The sequence below is a fragment of the Onychostoma macrolepis genome, chromosome 11, assembly GCF_012432095.1.
Source record: "Onychostoma macrolepis isolate SWU-2019 chromosome 11, ASM1243209v1, whole genome shotgun sequence".
Lineage (NCBI taxonomy): Eukaryota > Metazoa > Chordata > Actinopteri > Cypriniformes > Cyprinidae > Onychostoma > Onychostoma macrolepis.
This window is the reverse complement of record NC_081165.1, coordinates 808839-828780: the sequence shown is the minus strand read 5'-3', so window position 1 is coordinate 828780 and position 19942 is coordinate 808839. Positions and strand designations below refer to the sequence as shown.

Below are 19942 nucleotides of genomic sequence, written 5' to 3'. Positions count from 1 at the left end.
ATGCAAGTAAATACAAAATGCAGTTTTTAAATGATGATTTCATTTAAGGGAAAAAGCTGTCCAAACCTACCTGGCCCTACGTGAAAAATTAATTGCCCCTCCTGTTAAATCATGAAAGAACTGTGATTAACCACAATATTTTAGAAAGCTGAGTTAAATTTCACTAGCCAAACCCAGGCCTGATTACTGCCAGACCTGTTGAATCAAGAAATCACTTAAACAGAACCTGTCTGACAAAGTGAAGCATGCTCAAAGAGCAACACATCATGAAGCGATCTTAAGAAATTCATAAACAGATGAGAAACAAAATAGTTGACATGTATCAGTCTGGAAAGGGTTATAAAGCCATTTCTAAGGCTTTGGGACTCCAGCGAACCACGGTCAGAGCCGTTATCCACAAATGGAGAAAACTTGGAACAGCGGTGAACCTTTCCAGGAGTGGCCGGCCTACCAAAATTACTCCAAAAATGGCATCCATGGGAGAGTTCCAAATCCTCTGCTGACCAAAAAGAACACAAAGGCTCATCTCACATTTGCCAAAAAATATCTTGATTATCCCCAAGACTTTTGGGCAAATATTATGTGGACTGATGAGACAAAAGTTGAACATTTTGGAAGGTGTGTTTTTTTTTTTTTTTTCATAAAAATAACATCATACCAACAGTCAAACATGGTGGTGGTAGTGTGATGGTCTGGGGCTGCTTTGCAGCTTCAGAACCTGGATGACTTGCCATAATTGATGGAACCATGAATTCTGCACTCTATCAGAAAATCCTGAAGGAGAATGTCCGGCCGTCAGTTTGTGACCTCAAGCTCAAGCACACTTGGGTTATGCAGTAGGACAATGATCCCAAACACAGCAGCAAGTCCACCTCTGAATGGCTCAAGAAAAACAAAATTAAGGTTTTGGAGTGGCCAAATCAAAATCTGATTGAGCTGCTGCATGACCTTAAACAATCCATTCATGCTCGAAAACACTCCAATGTGGCTGAATTAAAACAATTCTGCAAAGAAGAGTGGGCCAAAATTCCTCCACAGCGATGTGAAAGATTCATTGCCAGTTATCACAAACGCTTGATTGCAGTTGTTGGCAAAAGGGTGGTAGATTTAGGGGGCAATTACTGTTTTCACGTAGTGCCAGGCAAGTTTGGACAGCTTTTTTTCCCCTTAATAAATGAAATCATTATTTCAAAATTGCATTTACTCGGGTTATCTTTGTGTAATATTATAAATTTGTTTGATGATCATTCAAGTGTGACAAACTTATATATATTTGTATGTATATATGTGTGTGTGTGTGCGTGCGTGTGTGTGTGTGCGTGCATGTGTGTGTGTGTGCATGTAAAAATGCACAAAGTTTCCTGTAAGGGGTAGGTTTAGGTGTAGGGCAATAGAATATACAGTTTGTACAGTATAAAAACCATTACACCTATGGAATGTCCCAATTCACAAAAACAAACGTGTGTGTGTGTTTATACATACACATGTATGCGATGTGTCTGTACATATATACATCATTTAGTATTGTCATGAAGAATGTGTAAATACATACAGATAGATATAGTATAGATATTATAGTTATTATTGCATATGAAGTATTGTCATAAAGTACAGCTACATAAAAAAATGACAAGTAATTGACTATAAGGATAAAACATACAGTATATTAGTTAATCAGAAAATATCCAAATATACATACTGAGTGAGAGCGTAGGCAGTGCTTTACATGACAGCTTTAATACCTTTAAGTGTCATTCTTGAATGCTCAGTTGTGATATAGTATATGAAATATGTAATTTCCTCTTTTGCGCACTTTTGGATCAAAGCGGCAACTTTTGCCTTACCAGCTGAGATTTCCTGACGTGCTACCACCACTCCAATGCCACGGGGGCTTCGCTGCTCAATGTCCAATATTGTTATAAAAAAACATCACAGAAAAACCATCCTCCTTCCTTTCTTTTCAAAGGCAGAAGATTCAATCATCACGACTTGAACCATCATTAAAAGGTTCAAAAGCTAAGATCACAGGGAATTATACAGGTACGTCTTCAATTATGGATTATAAGTAACGAGGGAGGATTTTAACGTGACACCGGCGCACATCAAAAATGCATGTGCCATGTAAGGAATACGAATAGTTTTTTTTGAAGCGAGTGAAGTTGAAAAATACAAATGTATTTTTGACCGTGTGTGTTTTCAGCGACGTGCTCCCTTGCTCTCGGCCTCTCTGTGAAGGATGAACATGTCTACAAGAAAAAGTACTTAATGTAAGACACTTTTAGATGTCTAGGTGTCTGTATCTTTTCCTCTTCGAGGCACTGCACTCAGGAGGACTCCTTCAGACGGAACTGTGTCTTCAACGCAACGATCGTGGCCATTAACCGCCGTGATCACTGTAACAGCAGAGTTTTTTTTAGTGTGCTTTGCCGGCCCGCGCCCCAGCGATAATGATCTAAGCAGAGGGCAGGAGGGACTGCTTAACTGATGGCGGCAAAACTCAAACCTGGACAACACAACAAGCAAAGCCTTTTAGTGCCAAGAATAGGAGTACCGGACAGCTGTAGAAAGTGTGTCAACATACAAAGGCGTTTAGGCGTAGCGCAGGGGCACCATGACTGTTTTTCCCAGCTTTTGTCCTGTTGGAACAATTATTTTATTCTTTTTTTTCTTTCTTCCAGGGAGATTTACCCAACATATCTTGAGAAGCTCCAGAGGTTCTTGACTATTTTTAGCAGCAGCGCTGCATTTGATGAGTATGTGGGCAGAAATTCCCAACTCTCTCCCAATGCTAGCGTCGTATAGCATTAATGGCTTCTGTACTGAATTATTTTACATATGTGGTATGCAAATGAGATGACAATACGCTGTTTTTGGCCCCTCCCTAATTAACGAGCAACACAAGCTCGATTTCACGAGTCGTTGAGTTTGGAAATGTGTTTTCAAGCTGTTCGTAGTGCACAATGCAAGTACATGTTGCTTTCTCATAGCTGCCTTAAGAGGCGATATAGTGAACATTGTTGTAAAATGACTACAAGGTCAGTGTTCTCTTTCAGGTTCTGTTGTCAACAACTTGAGAATTTTGATAAGCATTCACACATTGCTGTGCTTACATATGATGGTACATTCATGTTGTGTTCAGTTAGTTTCTTCATGGGAACAGATTTGGAGAAATGTAGCATTACATTACTTGCTCACCAATGGATCCTCTGCAGTGAATGGGTGCCGTCAGAACGAGAGTCCAAACAGCTGATTTAAACCATTCACATGACTCCAGTCCATCAATTAACAGCTTGTGAAATGGAAAGCTGTGTGTTTGTAAGAAACAAATACATCATTAAAGCATTTTAACTTTAAACCCTCACTTGTGGCCAAAATACAAGTTCATAATAACATAATATTTCCACCAGTGGAAAAAAGTCCATCCCCTGTTGTCCTCTAACATCAAAATTCACGGACAAACATGTTTTGGACATTTTCACTTGTAAACAGCACTTTACAAATGCATCCACGCACTTCTTGCATTGTAGAAGAAGAATAATATATGCCGTGCACAGGACGCAATGCTATGCTCGGGCAAACCACCATAGAGCTGGTTTTCTCTATAGAGTTAGAATCGGTGAATGCGGTTAACAGGTTTCATAGAAAGAGAATGATGAGCACCACATGAGTCACTGTAGAAATCGAATACTTTAATGGTTGCAGACGAAGTAGCTCAACATGAGAGCCAATGCAAAAGCAATGACATGAAATAAAAAGTCATCATGTTTTAAAGAAGAGTGGCTTGATTAAGTGGTGGAAATAGCAGACGATGGGCACGGAACGGTAATAAAACTCTGAGACATTTGTAGAATGTCATTACATAGGGATGTTTTAGATAACTGTAAAAGAATTCACGTTCACGTTTATTTATATATATATACACACACAGTGGGTACGGAAAGTATTCAGACCCCCTTAAATATTTCACTCTTTGTTATATTGCAGCCATTTGCTAAAATCATTTAAGTTCATTTTTTTCCTCATTAATGTACACACAGCACCCCATATTGACAGAAAAACACAGAATTGTTGACATTTTGCAGATTTATTAAAAAGAAAAACTGAAATATCACATGGTCCTAAGTATTCAGACCCTTTGCTGTGACACTCATATATTTAACTCAGGTGCTGTCCATTTCTTCTGATCATCCTTGAGATGGTTCTACACCTTCATTTGAGTCCAGCTGTGTTTGATTATACTGATTGGACTTGATTAGGAAAGCCACACACCTGTCTATATAAGACCTTACAGCTCACAGTGCATGTCAGAGCAAATGAGAATCATGAGGTCAAAGGAACTGCCTGAAGAGCTCAGAGACAGAATTGTGGCAAGGCACAGATCTGGCCAAGGTTACAAAAAAATTTCTGCTGCACTTAAGGTTCCTAAGAGCACAGTGGCCTCCATAATCCTTAAATGGAAGACGTTTGGGACCAGAACCCTTCCTAGAGCTGGCAGTCCGGCCAAACTGAGCTATCGGGGGAGAAGAGCCTTGGTGAGAGAGGTAAAGAAGAACCCAAAGATCACTGTGGCTGAGCTCCAGAGATGCAGTCGGGAGATGGGAGAAAGTTGTAGAAAGTTAACCATCACTGCAGCCCTCCACCAGTCGGGGCTTTATGGCAGAGTGGCCCGACGGAAGCCTCTCCTCAGTGCAAGACACATGAAAGCCCGCATGGAGTTTAAGATGGTGAGAAATAAGATTCTCTGGTCTGATGAGACCAAGATAGAACTTTTTGGCCTTAATTCTAAGCGGTATGTGTGGAGAAAACCAGGCACTGCTCATCACCTGTCCAATACAGTCCCAACAGTGAAGCATGGTGGTGGCAGCATCATGCTGTGGGGGTGTTTTTCAGCTGCAGGGACAGGACGACTGGTTGCAATCGAGGGAAAGATGAATGCGGCCAAGTACAGGGATATCCTGGACGAAAACCTTCTCCAGAGTGCTCAGGACCTCAGACTGGGCCGAAGGTTTACCTTCCAACAAGACAATGACCCTAAGCACACAGCTAAAATAACGAAGGAGTGGCTTCACAACAACTCCGTGACTGTTCTTGAATGGCCCAGCCAGAGCCCTGACTTAAACCCAATTGAGCATCTCTGGAGAGACCTAAAAATGTCTGTCCACCAACGTTTACCATCGACCTGACCGAACTGGAGAGGATCTGCAAGGAGGAATGGCAGAGGATCCCCAAATCCAGGTGTGAAAAACTTGTTGCATCTTTCCCAAAAAGACTCATGGCTGTATTAGATCAAAAGGGTGCTTCTACTAAATACTGAGCAAAGGGTCTGAATACTTAGGACCATGTGATATTTCAGTTTTTCTTTTTTAATAAATCTGCAAAAATGTCAACAATTATGTGTTTTTCTGTCGATATGGGGTGCTGTGTGTACATTAATGAGGAAAAAAAAAATGAACTTAAATGATTTTAGCAAATGGCTGCAATATAACAAAGAGTGAAAAATTTAAGGGGTCTGAATACTTTCCGTACCCACTGTATATATATATTTAGCTTGCATATCTCAGTTTAAATGCATTATCTTGTTCTCTATTCTGTTACTATATTATATTATATTATATCAGTTTAAATGCCTCAGTTTGATATTATAAAAAAAAATTAAAAAGATTTTACTGTTCTGCATGAGATCTTTTAAAAATTATATTTAACAGAATTTCTTGGTAACACAGCCCTGTAAAAAATATATATATATATATATATTCTGAGGCAGCTTAAAACGTGCATTTAGTTACAACAAAGATCAAATCAAATATAAATAGCACATAAAGTTAAAAGTTACACACTTTTTGTGTGTGTGCGCTACACAGGTCTGGTATAAAGAATGTTTTTGCTCAGATGGCCAAAATGTTCACCTAATAGAGAAAAGTTTTGCTCAGCAAAAAAAAAAGAATTAGAGGGAACATTGCTCGATCTGTGCATATTTATCTCCTGATTCGGACGAGGCGACTTTGAACTTTGAACAAATTTGTTTCTTACAAACACACAGCTTTTCACTTCACAAGACATTAATTCATGGACTTGTGTGGATTACTTGGATTATTGTGATTTTATCAGCTGTTTGGATTCTCATTCTGACGGCACCCATTCACATCAGGGGATCCATTGGTAAGCAAGTTAACTATTCCTTTAAATCCTTCCTTTGAAATCTGATCTGACAGCTGATGACAGCTCATATTCATATTCATATATATATATATATATATATATATATATATATATATATATATATATATATATATATATATATATATATATATATATATATATATATATATATATATATATATATTAGTATAGTAGCAGTATTAATAATAGTAATTAGATCAACTTTTGAAGTAATAATACAAAAAATAAAATCAAATAAACTATGCCATTTATATCTACTTAAGCACACATGGTTTGCAATATATAGTTCACCCAAAAATGAAAATTCTGTCTATTTACTCTCCCACATGACTTCTGAAGAAGATATTATAAAGAATGTTGGTAAGCAGCTTTGGGTACCATTGACTTCATTTACATTGACTTGTAAATGATGACCATTCATTTTTGTGTGAACTAATATATATATATATATATATATACACACACACACACACACAAGTCTGTACCACAAGAATGCACTGAAATGTTGATGCCTGGGTTTGCATACTTATGTCTAGTATGTTTCTGGCCTTCTGGTACATCTGATGGGCCTCAGTGCCAACAGCTCTCTTCACTTCAAAGTTTTCCTTTCAACACACAATTTCTACTTGGAGTACAGACAGACAATTACGATGAACTAACACACTGCACAATACTCACATTCTCAATGCAGTTATTTTCCATACAAATATAGTCCTTCAGGTGAAAAAAGTAATCATTTTAGAAAGCAAAAACAGTCGAACAACATACTTTCAATTGCATCGCCATCGTAGTTAAAGCTTCCTCGCGTGTTGACAGCAAATTCACAGATCAAGAAGGCCATCTACCTGAGAGTAATTAGAGAGACACAGTTCAACTTCGCTCATAATTGTGTGAACTATATTCGCTGACAGTCAGCCGGTTATCTTCAGAAGGGTCAGAGGGCAGTTACTTCTTGCCCATTAGCAATGTTTATTCCAAGCATGCGTTCCTGTCAGATATACCAAATGGGTTTAAGTCTAGTATTGACCTCATTTACCCTGCAGTTGAGCTGCTAAATTATTCCAAGGGGTGAAAAGTCGTTTATACAAGCCTGAGGAAAGATTTTTCTGTGAGGAATTAAGGTGCGCTATCGACTACGTCTGCAACTGTAGGTAAAGACATAATCCACAGTTTAACGTTATTGTTAAAAATGAAGCAAGGAACTGGAAAATAATCTCCTTTCACGAAAGAGTGAAATTTTAATATTCCATCTAGCGCTATCCACCAGTTTAACATAATGACTCTTCTTTCTATGAAGCGGGCTAAAACTTTTTAAAAATCAGGGATGAATAATGAGCGATAAAAGAATTGAAGATCTTTTGATTTTCTTAAATAATCACAAGTGGGAGTTAAATTACTTTCCATAAAAGTGTCAAGGTTTTAAAACTCAAAGCTTGGTCCATAAAAAGAGAAAAATGTGTTTAACGGCAGCCAGAACTTTCCCATTAGGTGGGAAATTAAAGGAGGAAAAAGAAACCGGGCAACAAAAAGAGAACAATAAAAGGAAAAGAGTGTGGCATTATGTAAAATTGGCTGCTAAATAGCCCAGGGCTGTTTTAATCCTCTTTTGTACGAGAAGCTTTTTCACTTCATGAAGCTGAAGTGCAGTCGATATTGTGTTGTAGTACGGGCTCCTGCTGCCCTCTCTTGTATTTGTGAATTGACCTGATTGGGGCTTTTGCACATTTAAAGGAAAATCTAAAGCCCTATTTACACCTAGTATTAACATCCATCTCGAGTGATATGATCACATGATCAACTGAGACACATCACCATTTACACCTGATATTTGGGTGAATCTCACCAAGAATGTGTCAAGAGTATTTCCATGACTTATTATCAGTCATAAAAATAATGTCTCAAAGCAAAATGTTAGTTGCTATAAACGAAAGCTGCAACCAACTACTGCCATTTTTCAGACATTTTAGTATGAACCTTGAATTATACGTCAGATGGATGGATGGGTGGATGGATGGATGTCCAAACGTCTCTAATAAGTGAGGACAAAAACAGAGATATTAAGTTCCCCCTTGAGGAAGAACACTGTGTGTTTTGATGTAGAACACATTCAATGATCAATATTGCTGCCATCCAAGGACAGACTAACTAGAAATGTTTTACTTTTTTTTATTATTATTATTATTATTATTATTATTTTAAGACCAGAACCTGAATGTAGATTGACAAAGGTGGTAATTAATTACATTTTGGTAAAAATATCCTGGATCCCAATTATACATAGTACTGCCATCTACTATAGTTATGATCAGTTAATACTCTAACCCCGATCAAAACCAATCAATCAAATTCAAAATCAGACCAATGATACATACACCCGGCGCAATGCGATGCCAGATGCGACGAAAGTGTTTTTTTGCTAGTTTCAGCACAGCGCAGTTATAATTTTCACATCTATCTACAGTGGGGAAAATAATTATTCTATCCCTTTCTGATTTTGTAAATTTGGCCACTTAAAAAAAAAAAGAAGGGTATATAATTTTTATGGTAGGTTTATTTTAACTGATAGAGACAGAATATCAAACAAAAAATCCAGAAAAAAGCAGCATACAAATGTTAAAAAAAGATTTACACTTTAGTAAGTCAAATAAGTATTTGATCCCCTACCAACCAGCAGGAATTTTGGCTCCCACAGATTGGTTATGTGCACATCTGGAACACAGATTAGTCCTGTCACTTTAAGAAGATACTCCGAATTTCAGCTTGCTGTGTGTATAAAAGACTCCTGTCCATAGAATCTGTATCTTCCATTCCAACCTCTCCACTACCATTGGCAAGACCAACGAGCTGTCAAAAGGACATCAGGGACAAGATTGTAGATCTGCACAAGGCTGGAATGGGCTACAAGACCATCAGCAAGAAGCTTGGTGAGAAGGAGACAACTGTTGGTGTGATTAATTGGAAATGGAAGAAATACAAAATAACCATCAATTGGCCTTGGTCTGGAGCTCCGTGCAAGATCTTGCCTCATGGGGTAAGGATGATCATGAGAAAGGTGAGGGATCAGCCCCAAACTACACGGGAGGATCTTGTTAATGATCTCAAGGCAGTTGGGACCACAATCACCAAGCAAAACATTGGTAACACACTACGCCGCAATGGACTGAAATCCTGCAGCGCCCGCAAAGTTCCCCTGCGCAAGAAGTCACATGCACAGGCCCGTCTGAAGTTTGCCAATGAACATCTAAATGATTCAGAGAAGGCTTGGGAGAATGTGCTGTGGTCAGATGAGACCAAAATTGAGCTTTTTGGCATCAACTCAACTCGTCGTATTTGGAGGAAGAGAAATGCTGACTATCACCCCAAGAACACCATCCCTACAGTCAAGCATGGAGGTGAAAACATTATGCTTTGGGGATGTTTTTCTGCTAAGGGTACAGGACGACTTTAACACATCGAGGGGCAAATGGACGGGGCCATGTACTGTAAAATCTCGGATGAGAACCTCAGCCAGAACACTGAAGATGGATCATGGATGGGTCTTCCAGCATGACAGTGACCCAAAACATACCGCCAAGGCAACAAAGGAGTGGCTCAAGAAGCAGCACATTAAGGTCCTGGAGTGGCCTAGCCAGTCTCCAGACCTTAATCCCATAGAAAATCTGTGGAGGGAGCTGAAACTTAGAGTTTCCAAGAGACAGCTAAGAAACCTTAATGATTTAGAGAGGATTTGCAAAAAGGAGTGGGACAAAATCCCTCTTAAGATGTGTGCAAACCTGGTGACCAGCGACAAGAAACATCTGACCTCTGTGCTTGCCAACAAGGGTTTCTGCACCAAGTACTAAAGGTCATTGCACGACCTCACATTATGTCAATCACGTTTACACACTGCCTCCGAAACTTTCGTCCGTCATAAAAAAATTCGGATCAGGTTCGATTTTCTGCGTTTTCGCATCCATAGCATGCATTTTGATAGGAAAGGATGAGGAATGCTAAAAATTTACAAATTAAAATTTTGCACGCGAAAATTTCGGACTCAGTGTGCAATGACCTTAAGTCATGTTTTACTTGGAGATCAAATACTTATTTGACTTACTAAATTATAAATCCTTTTTTTAACATTTGTATGCTGTTTTTTTCTGGATTTTTTGTGTGATATTCTGTCTCTATCAGTTAAAATAAACCTACCATAAAAATGATATACCCTTCTTTTTTTTTTTTTTAAGTGGGCAAACTGACAAAATCAGCAGGGGATCAAATAATTATTTTCCCCACTGTATCTTTACGTCCAGCACCATGATGTTTGAATAGCAAATGCACTTGCACCCATTTGTTTGCTCATGGGCGTGCTGGTCTGAAAACGAGGTGTGTTCAGGCACATTGTTGGTGGGTTGCTATTGAGGCAATTGAAAATTCTTGCACCATTGACCAACTAAAACCTGGTCTAAAGTCAATGCCGCAGTATTTGCTTTTTTTATTATTATTTTTTTTATTTATTTCAACGGTGTGTAAAAGCAATAAGCCCCAAGAAGCTGTGGTTTACAGTGACTTTATAACAGCTAAGGGGAATTGTTAGGCACGACGTGAAGCGGACCCTTAGCTGTTATAAATTCACTGTAAACCACGGCTTCACGGGGCTTATTGCTTTTATAAAACAGTTATTCCATATACGTAGTAAGGTTTCACAGAATAAAACAGAGCAAATAAAGTGTAATGATATAAATAAAAACAGTATTCTTCCACCAAACAATGTAGTTCCTCAGAAACAGTTGTGGTTCCAACAAAGTGGTTGCCAAGCAACACACAGAAGTAAACAAAGGTGTATGTTTGTAATGTAATTTAGAACAGCTTTGAACGCAGCTCAACCAATCAGAACCAAGGACCGGAACTTCACTGTAAAAAAAAAAAAAAAAAAATAAAAGTTGAGCCAACTTAAAATTTTAAGGCAACCAGCTTCAGCAGATTTTTGAGTTTGCTCAACTTATTTTTCTGGGAGATTCTCACAGTTTTGTTGTTTGTTTGTTGTATAAACTTAAAACGACAAGTTGAGAAAACTCAAAAATCTGCTGAAGCTGGTTGCCTTAAAATTTTAAGTTGGCTCAACTTTTTATTTTTTTTTACAGTGTATCTGTTTTATAATAGTAAATATGTGCCTATCGGCAGGTGGACAAAGCAGGTACACTCTGCTTATTACGCAGCAGCACACAAACATGCCAAATATTAAAAATGAAAGGAATACAATGTAAAAGATTATTATTGTGTAAATTCAGTCTTTTCTCTTGCAAATTCCGCCATGTAAATAAGAAAACCACCATGGTGCAAGTGCAACTGGCTTTTAAAGGGAATGGGAGATGAGACTCTGATTGGTTTATTGCACGTTGCGCCCAAAACACACCCATGACTCATTAAGAAAATAGGCACAACCCTTTTGGACCATGCGCCTGGCACTCCGACCATTTTTTTCTGTTGTTAAACTGGCAAAAGTAGATTCGGACATACCCTAAGTGCATCTGCACCATACATGCACTTCAGAATTAGATCTTTGAAATAGGGCCCAAAATGTTGGCCATGGATGAAACAGTGGCTACATTTTTATTTATTTATTTATTTATTTATTTTTTACTTTTTTTTGTTATGTACTTTATTATTTTATCCACATGTTCTGTTTGCAATAGCCTGGTCACACTGACAAACACAACATCATCTGACATCACAGTATCGCATATCACATCATTCATGACTCTCTGCTGAGTCGTTATTCAGGTCAATTCAGGTCAAACAAACCACACTTCTTCCTGCCGCCTCAGGATGTCTGTAACTGCAGTGACATTTGCATTAAGCATTTGGTTATTTGGTTTACATTTGCGCATGTTTTGTTGCTGTTGTTGTTGTGGGTCAGTTCAAATCAAATCCTGATTCATAAAGACTGTTTGTTTCTATAGTGGATTGTGTAGATTTTATACTGGATTAGGCAGATGGTTACATTCCAAGTCACCTACAGCTCATTCAGACTATATTATTTTAGCAGTATTGGAGTCAAACCCAGAAACTTACCAGTTCTACCATTTGAGCTAAAGGAACCTCATAAGACTGGTTTGTCATCTCAAAATGTGTTAATCATTAAAGCAATATTAATTACGTGGCTCTGAATTATTTTTTTTTAAATCAAATTATCAGTACATGCTAATATGGGCTCAAAGAATGGTTCACATGTCATACCGTACTTTTCTTTCCAGTAAATATGTCTTCCATCCACCATTCTTTTATGCCTTTAGCATGTAAGTGTCATCATAGCCGCGGGAACATATTTTATCTGGGGAGTGCTGAGGGGTGGGGCTTGATGTGGCAGGGCGGGGCCACGGTGGGGAATTTTTGACAAAATCCTATAAACAGCCCAAACTCTTAAGTAGCCTATATGCGAACCAATATATATATATATATATATATATATATATATATATATATATATATATATATATATATATATATATATATATATATATATATATATATATATATATATATATTTGGGTAACACGTTACAATAAGGTGTCATTTGTTAACATTAGTTCATGTTTACTAATGTTGTTAACTAATGAACCTTATTGTAAAGTGTTACCTATATTTGTGCTTTTGTGATTTTAGTTCAATAATTTTTTCTTCAATATTTCTATTATTTAAGGGGATGTTATTAAATATTAACATCGCTGATATGCAAAAGTTTTGGTCAATGCACTTTATCGAATTCTATCAGAAACAACAAAGTGCAGATGTAGCCTACCTACGTGCGATGTAAGAGATTAATTCATCATACACTGCAGACAACATCACTGATTATAGCTTATAGTTTTTTTTTTAGAGTGCTTACACTCACGCTTCAGTAATATTCTTTGACAATGTAAATGTTCTTTGTTACATTTGTATAATTTGTTTGTTGTTTGAATAGTGGACACGCGCGTTATAATTAAACTTAAAAAAAATTTTTATTAAACGTGATCAGGTTAAATTCAACGTGGTCAGTTTAATAAATAATCACAAAAATTAAGTATCTTGGGGATGATCGAGGGGCAAAAGGAAAATCTCAGACCCGGCCCTGCAGCGGGGGTGCTGCAGCACCCCTACTTCCCGCGGCCATGAGTGTCATGCACAAGCATACAGGTGGCCGATAAACCAATCGAAATTTACCCGGTACAAATCTGGGTATCATTTTGATCATGGCCATGACAGTGTGTTGCCTGTGGCATTAAATCTCCTTAAATGTGAGTTTGCAGTCTGAATAGAATGTTATTAGATAAAATAATGTCTTTGTATCGAATTATCCTGTCCTCGCTAGCAGAATGCAAAACAACAAACATACTTAAAAGACACGATCAGTATAGTCTGATTTACAATCCAAACACCTACGAGCTGGTTCTTCAAAAAGACTCTGAAACATTTGTTTGAAATAGTCAAGACAAAGCAGTTACTCAATCAACATCAATAACAAGTTTTCAATACTTTCAGTGAATGAAGCAATTTTTGTGTACTAAAGGTTTGTAAAACTTTGAAACACTGAACTTACTGAACTCTCTCTCTCTCATGTTTTAAAACGATGTTCATGTCTGTTTGAATAATTAAAAGAAAAAGCATTAATTTTGTCATATCTTATAATAACTTAAAACAAAATCATTACAAATATTACACTCAAGTCTCTATAAAATTCTGGTCTCCAGTAAATAACTCCATGAGATTTTTTGGACAATTTTATTGTCTTCCAGGTGAAATTTTATAATCTGCACGCAATCCAGTCACTGGACCTCCAGAGTCAGCAGGCTATTAATAAACAGTACAACATCAGATCTTGAAGCTAACAGTGCTGGCTTGTCCGAACATGCCATTTTGTTGTTATTAATTTTATGGGTGCACGCATCTGAATCATTCAAATTAGTCCACACATTTTTCAATCTCATGCATAGTCTCCCTTTCTGTGAATGGATTTCTTTTTAGCTCTAATTCTACAGTCTCTAGCATTAAATCTAGTTACCAAGGCCTTACCGTCACTGTGAAAAGCAGCAAATTAAAGTAATTCATAAAAACTGAAAAGCACAGGGGTGGTATACGTTGCCTAGGACATGTATTCCCACTGGGAGAAAATTGACATGCCATAACTAAGAAAAGTATCAGCCGTGGGGTGGTCAGACCGGTACAGCACTAGATCAGTGGGTGTTTTTTTATTTGCAGATTTGTTTTGACATGCATTCACAGCTCTACTAAACACCTAATTTAAAATGTCACAATGACAAGTTGAATACAAAAAAAAATACTGAGTTTAATTCGCATTGATATTATTAGTGGTGCTTGCTATTGCTAATACTGTATTTACTTGGTAGTTAGGATTTGAACAATCCCATGACTATTTCAGGGTTTTAAAGTATTTGTCACTCCACACTGTTTGTGCATCATAACTATTAACTACATAACTGTTAACTATTTACATAACTATTTAACTATTTACATAAATACCGTGTATCTATGTGCTGCACTCTCTCTCTATCTCAAGGTGTGTGTGAGAAAGAGAGGGAGTCAGCAAAGTACACTGTGATAACGGACCAGAGTTGTAAAAATGGAATCGAATTCAGTATGATGTTTATTTAAAGTACGTTTACAAGACAACAACATGCTACAAAACAGAAAAGGTTTCCCTTTGCATTTTTGAAAAATTTTGTGCAAAGAAAACAATTCTGTCAAAATGATCCCCGTTCACACGGATCTGTAAAAATGACAAAAAAAAAAATTGTATTATGCATGCCAGGCCAGTAGTTGGCGATGTCACTTGTAAAGAAGCACTACGCGGCAACACCTATAGACTGCATATGTAATACCTATGCATACGACGTCACCGTTTTCACAAATTTGCATTTTTATAGTTTAAACGGAGACAATAACGGTATCGTTTCCAAAAAATTGCATCGTGAAACCCGTTTTCAAATGTTTGCATTTTCAGGCTCCCAAAACGCATCGTCGAATAAATTAATAGCCAAAATGCAGAAAAAGTTTTCGGTTTTTAGTTGAAAACGGTGCCTCCTTAGAAGCTGTGTGCAAAATAAATAGTGTATAAAAGCATAAACAAAACAAATATTATAAATAAAACCAGTCTAAAAGCAAAACTGTAGAGTAGTAAAAACAGCACCAACTTCACTCAACAACAAAGGCTGGAGGTTTACTGTGCTAACAAAAACGTAACATCCACTATCCTCACGTTATCTATTGACATTAAGCATCTTAATTACACATTTTCCCACTTTAATTGAAACAAACCATTTTGCCAAAATTAATGTTTGCCTTACTACATCAATACTAGGCAGAGCTCCAGACAAAAAAAATCGAGTAAGGAGCCATTGGCTCCTATAAGAAAAAACTTAGGCGCCAAATTATTTTTTTTATTTATTTGTTTTTTTTTAACATTTTGACATTTCAATCATACAGTCATGTGTTTGTCTACTCTTTTCTTGACTGTATCAGCATTTTAATCCATCTTGTAGATGACCTGGGAACTAAGGTTCACTTAAAGTGGGAACTAAACGTCTTTTCCAACTTGAAATATACAGTCACAAAGAATTGTTTATTACACAGAATCTGTACCAATATCATGGACCATAAGAACTTTTAAGTAATTGCAATTTAATAAATTAAAGTTGGTCCAACTTAAAATAAAAAGTGAACAACACATTTTCAAACTGTTATTTGTCAGTGTAACTCAGAATTGTCAAGTTCACTTAATGTATTTCTTTAATTATGCATTAAGTTGGCGCTTAAGGTGCAAATATAGCAGCTTCTCCGATATAGGTATAAACGGAGGTTGAGCCAGCTCCAAATGGGCGGGACTTGTTAATATTCCCTACACCAAACTCATATTTATTCAATGACATCATTGCCTTTTGAAGTTTAATCCAGCTGTATCGTGGTTCTTGTCTTTCCATCCCCAACTGTAAGACCTCTTGAAATTATAATTAATTTCTTATACCATTTAACATATTTAAAACTTTTTAACATTTTATACAAGTAAATTGAGAGGTTTTTAAGGACCCACAGTAATTAAGTTAGCCCGCTGGGAAGGGCAGTGATACATTTTGGTAGCCCAACTGGAAAACGCAATAGTCCCGCGATGTTGTGAGCCCTGGGTTTCCTCAATTTTTTAAAGAAAAGTCAAATGAACGCTTTTTACAGTGTTAGTTTGGGCTCCTCCTCAATGCATCCTATAGAAATGTTGTCAAATCTCTCACACATCCAGTCGGTTTTTGCATTTTTTATCATGTAGACAACAGGTTAAGTAAAAATATTAATAAGCAAGAGCGAATAAATATAGCAAAATGCTCCTCTTTATAATTATTTTTCTAGCTGACTGATGAGCTTATGGATGGCCAGTGGTTAGGTATTGTTACGTGGCATTGTTTACAAGCTTTTCACAGTTTGACACAGAATGAGCGATTACATTTCAATAAGTGTAGGCTCTCTTATAAAATAGCCTACCTTTTGATATTAATTCACATTCATTTCATACTATAATAGAGAAAGATATAATGAGTTCACTTGCCGCTTGAACTGAGGCGCAAAGAGCGCCAAAACCGTATTTATTTTATGACTTTGTTATGAATTTGGCAGAATGTTAAAGCTGATACTTTGTTTATTAAAAAGTAACAAAGCACAAAGCTTATTGTGATTACTGGATGGCAAGTGTGCTGCAATCAGGCTAATATGAAGTTCCCGCATTTACAGAACTCAGCATATAGACTAAGATCTTGATAACAAGAAGCCATATTAGTAATGATTATAATCAGGGGTGCACATAAGTTTTTCACCCTTGTTCTCATATGAGAACCTGGAGATTTGGTTTGGTCCTCACAGGGGCTATGGCATGTAGTGTGACCCATAAAATATAACTATAAAAAGATTTATTAATAATAGTGATAATAATATTATTGCATTTTATTTCGTTTTTTTTTTTTTTTAAATAAAATAAGTAACTTTTTTTTTTTTTTAAAGGGAGTATTACATACAAATGCAATTATTTTATAGTAAACTTAAAAATAAAATGCTAATATTTTTATTACAATTATTTTAATTTTAATCATTTTCAAATGTAAAATCAGCGAGCTTTTATTTTGGCGGGTTGCCGGCTAGTAAGTACTTCCGGGTTTAGCGCTGCTGATGGAATTGCGTCAGTGAATGAAATGTCACAGTTGTGCTTTGAAAACAGCAGCGGGTAGCCTAGATTATGCTTTCAGTTTGGATAGAAATATTATACAGTACAGTTTGTCGATCTAAAATGGTAATTGTGCATTAACAGCTGTCAACCATGTCGGTACGCAAATGCGCTGTCAGAACTTATTTACACCCCGCATTTTTAATTTTGGTTGCGCATGCGGACCACTTATGTGCACCCCTGATTATAATCGAGAATTGTTAACGATATTGCCAGTATCCACACAGCTGACAGCTTTACCTGTTGAAGTTTGTTCAAGTTGTGCATGAAATAGACCCTGCACTTTCACTTTGCACGTCTCCGTCATTTTGATCTCTCGCGCTTCACGACTGAGCTGCGTTTAGCGGGCATTTCGGCAGAGATGAGGACTGTTTGAAACTCCTTTTTCCATTAAAACTTTGATGCGCATCGTCTCGGTTTAATACGTGGACATAAAAGATGTGATCGCAAAACAATCAGGAAAAAAAATCAAGTCGCAGCAAAAACTTCACTCGCAAATTAATATTTTTGGTCGCAAATGCGACCGTTTTAGTCGCAGTTTGGAGCCCTGCTAGGGTTGCAAAAAGGTGGAAAATTATACAGTATATTTCAGAAACATTCCAGAAATTTTGGAAACCTTCCGGGATTTTTGGGGAATCACCCCTTGTCAACCATAATCAATACACACAGAAATGTAAAGACTTAAAACAAATCAATAAATACAAAAATAGGATTGATAAAACCAAAACATACTTTTGCACAAATATTTCCATTAAAGAGCTAAAATGAGAGTTTCAGCTAAAACATGAAATAAATCAACCCTGGTCATTGTTTTAGTACATTAAACCATAAGACTTTTTTAGACTGTGCTGCCAAACGTTAATTTGAATGCATTAAATCAAATGTGCAGAACAGGAGCGTCATACACTGAGATTTCCTCTAAATTCGACTCAAAATATCACACGTTTGATACACTCCGACTAGATGGAATTATAATCTGAGAATTTAAAAAAAAGAAAACATAAATGATTTCCGGGGTAATCTGTCTATTTCGACAGCCAAAAATTAGCAGACTGGCTTTGACAGCCCCAAGTATAACCTAACATCATAGTGGAGAGTTTCACGCAAGCACATACATAATATTCTTTAAAAATGTGTTTCATTTATTTATTTAGTTTCAGAAAAACTGCAGAACTGGCAGTAAACCTGCAGTGTTTTGAAAAAAGAAACAAAAGGGCCACAGGGGGCCTACAGCCACATTTTACCCTACTTTCATTTAAGCATGGCCATCACGCTCAAAAAACAAGGACGGAAAAGTGGAATGCAGCCAGTGTTTTTATACTAAAACATGAGACAACAGAACAACAGAAAGAAGCATCACATTATCATGTTACCTTATCTCTGGAGTCTATTGGGATTAGTGTCACATGTGCTGCTCTCTGAAGAGCTAACCTGGCTAGAGTCTAAATGAGCAAAGCGTGCTGCAACCACTGCCAACATCCAGAAACATCTGCTGCGCTCATTTATTGCCCCTCACCTCTAACAAAACATTTTTCGAGATTGCGCCACCAGTTCTCCTACTTTTATCTGTAATCAACTTGCTCACAAGTCCACCAAATAAAAAATAAAAAAACAGTGTGAGAGACGAAAAAAAAAAAAAAATAGAATCAATGAACCTGGCTGATTTCATTGTCAAAGCGATGCAATAAATACACTTACCTTCAGTCGGTGAACTTTCCCTTAGCGCCCAGCTCTGTAATTAATGAGAGAAGAGAGCCTGATACACAGAGAGAGAGAGAAAGAGAGAGACATGAAACACTGTGTCATTAGTAGTAAACCTGGACAACGGTGTTCATTATTAAGGCACCATTAGAACCTGAAATAATGCTGCAGATTAGCTGCTGCTAATTGAGACAGCAGGGAGATTCAGAGGTGTGGTTATGTTGCTTTACTTCAAATGCTTTATGGATAAACGTGAGTTTGAAAAAGCAACTATTGCTGTCCCTGCTAAAAAAAAATAAAAAAACAATAGAAGCCCAATAGAAACCATCACAGAAATTCCAATGGTTTCCATTAAAATTCCATTATGAATCATTAGCTTTTTTTTCCAGTAAATCCATTACAAAATTCCTTTTTGTAGTGTGTTTTGGGCATTTTTCCAATAGGATTTAACATCCCACCAATAGAATCCATCACATACCAGTAGATACTATTATAGTTTCCATTAAAACCAATACAATTCCCATTATAACCATTAAATCCATTACAGTTTCTATTGTGTTTTGGGCAGGGTTCTATTGTTTTTTGTCAGCAGGGGTGTTCTGAATGGGATAAATAATAATGGCCACCAATATTGAAGGGATGTTCCATACCGAAGTACTCAAAACTTGACCATTTCAAAGGGCCCTTCAGAATGAAGGATTTTTCTGGTTAGGGAAAACAAGTTAGAAAATGCTAACTGTGTTTGCATGCTAATTTCTGCTCACTAAGAAACGTTTTGATAGTTTGATGCATTCCCCTTGGTTAAAATCACCAACAAGAGAA

The 19942-nt window shown here is 37.0% G+C and overlaps 1 protein-coding gene across 4 annotated transcripts in view; it reads right to left on the bottom strand.

Moving 5' to 3' along the window:
• The window catches only part of fhit (fragile histidine triad diadenosine triphosphatase), a 321633-nt gene that overhangs the window by 280254 nt on the left and 21437 nt on the right, over positions 1-19942 (bottom strand). Inside the window, exon 2 of one of the 4 annotated variants that reach the window (XM_058790640.1) lies at positions 19118-19175. The exons of 1 other annotated variant lie outside the window; for it this stretch is intronic. Coding sequence is in view for 2 of the 3 variants with exons in the window: in XM_058790638.1 (XP_058646621.1) it covers positions 17660-17686 (27 nt within the window). In the remaining variant the exon portion in view is untranslated. Of the gene's footprint in view, positions 1-6948; positions 6982-17659; positions 19084-19117; positions 19176-19942 lie in introns of those variants that run through there. 2 more of the 4 variants (XM_058790638.1, XM_058790639.1) reach the window with 2 other exon arrangements.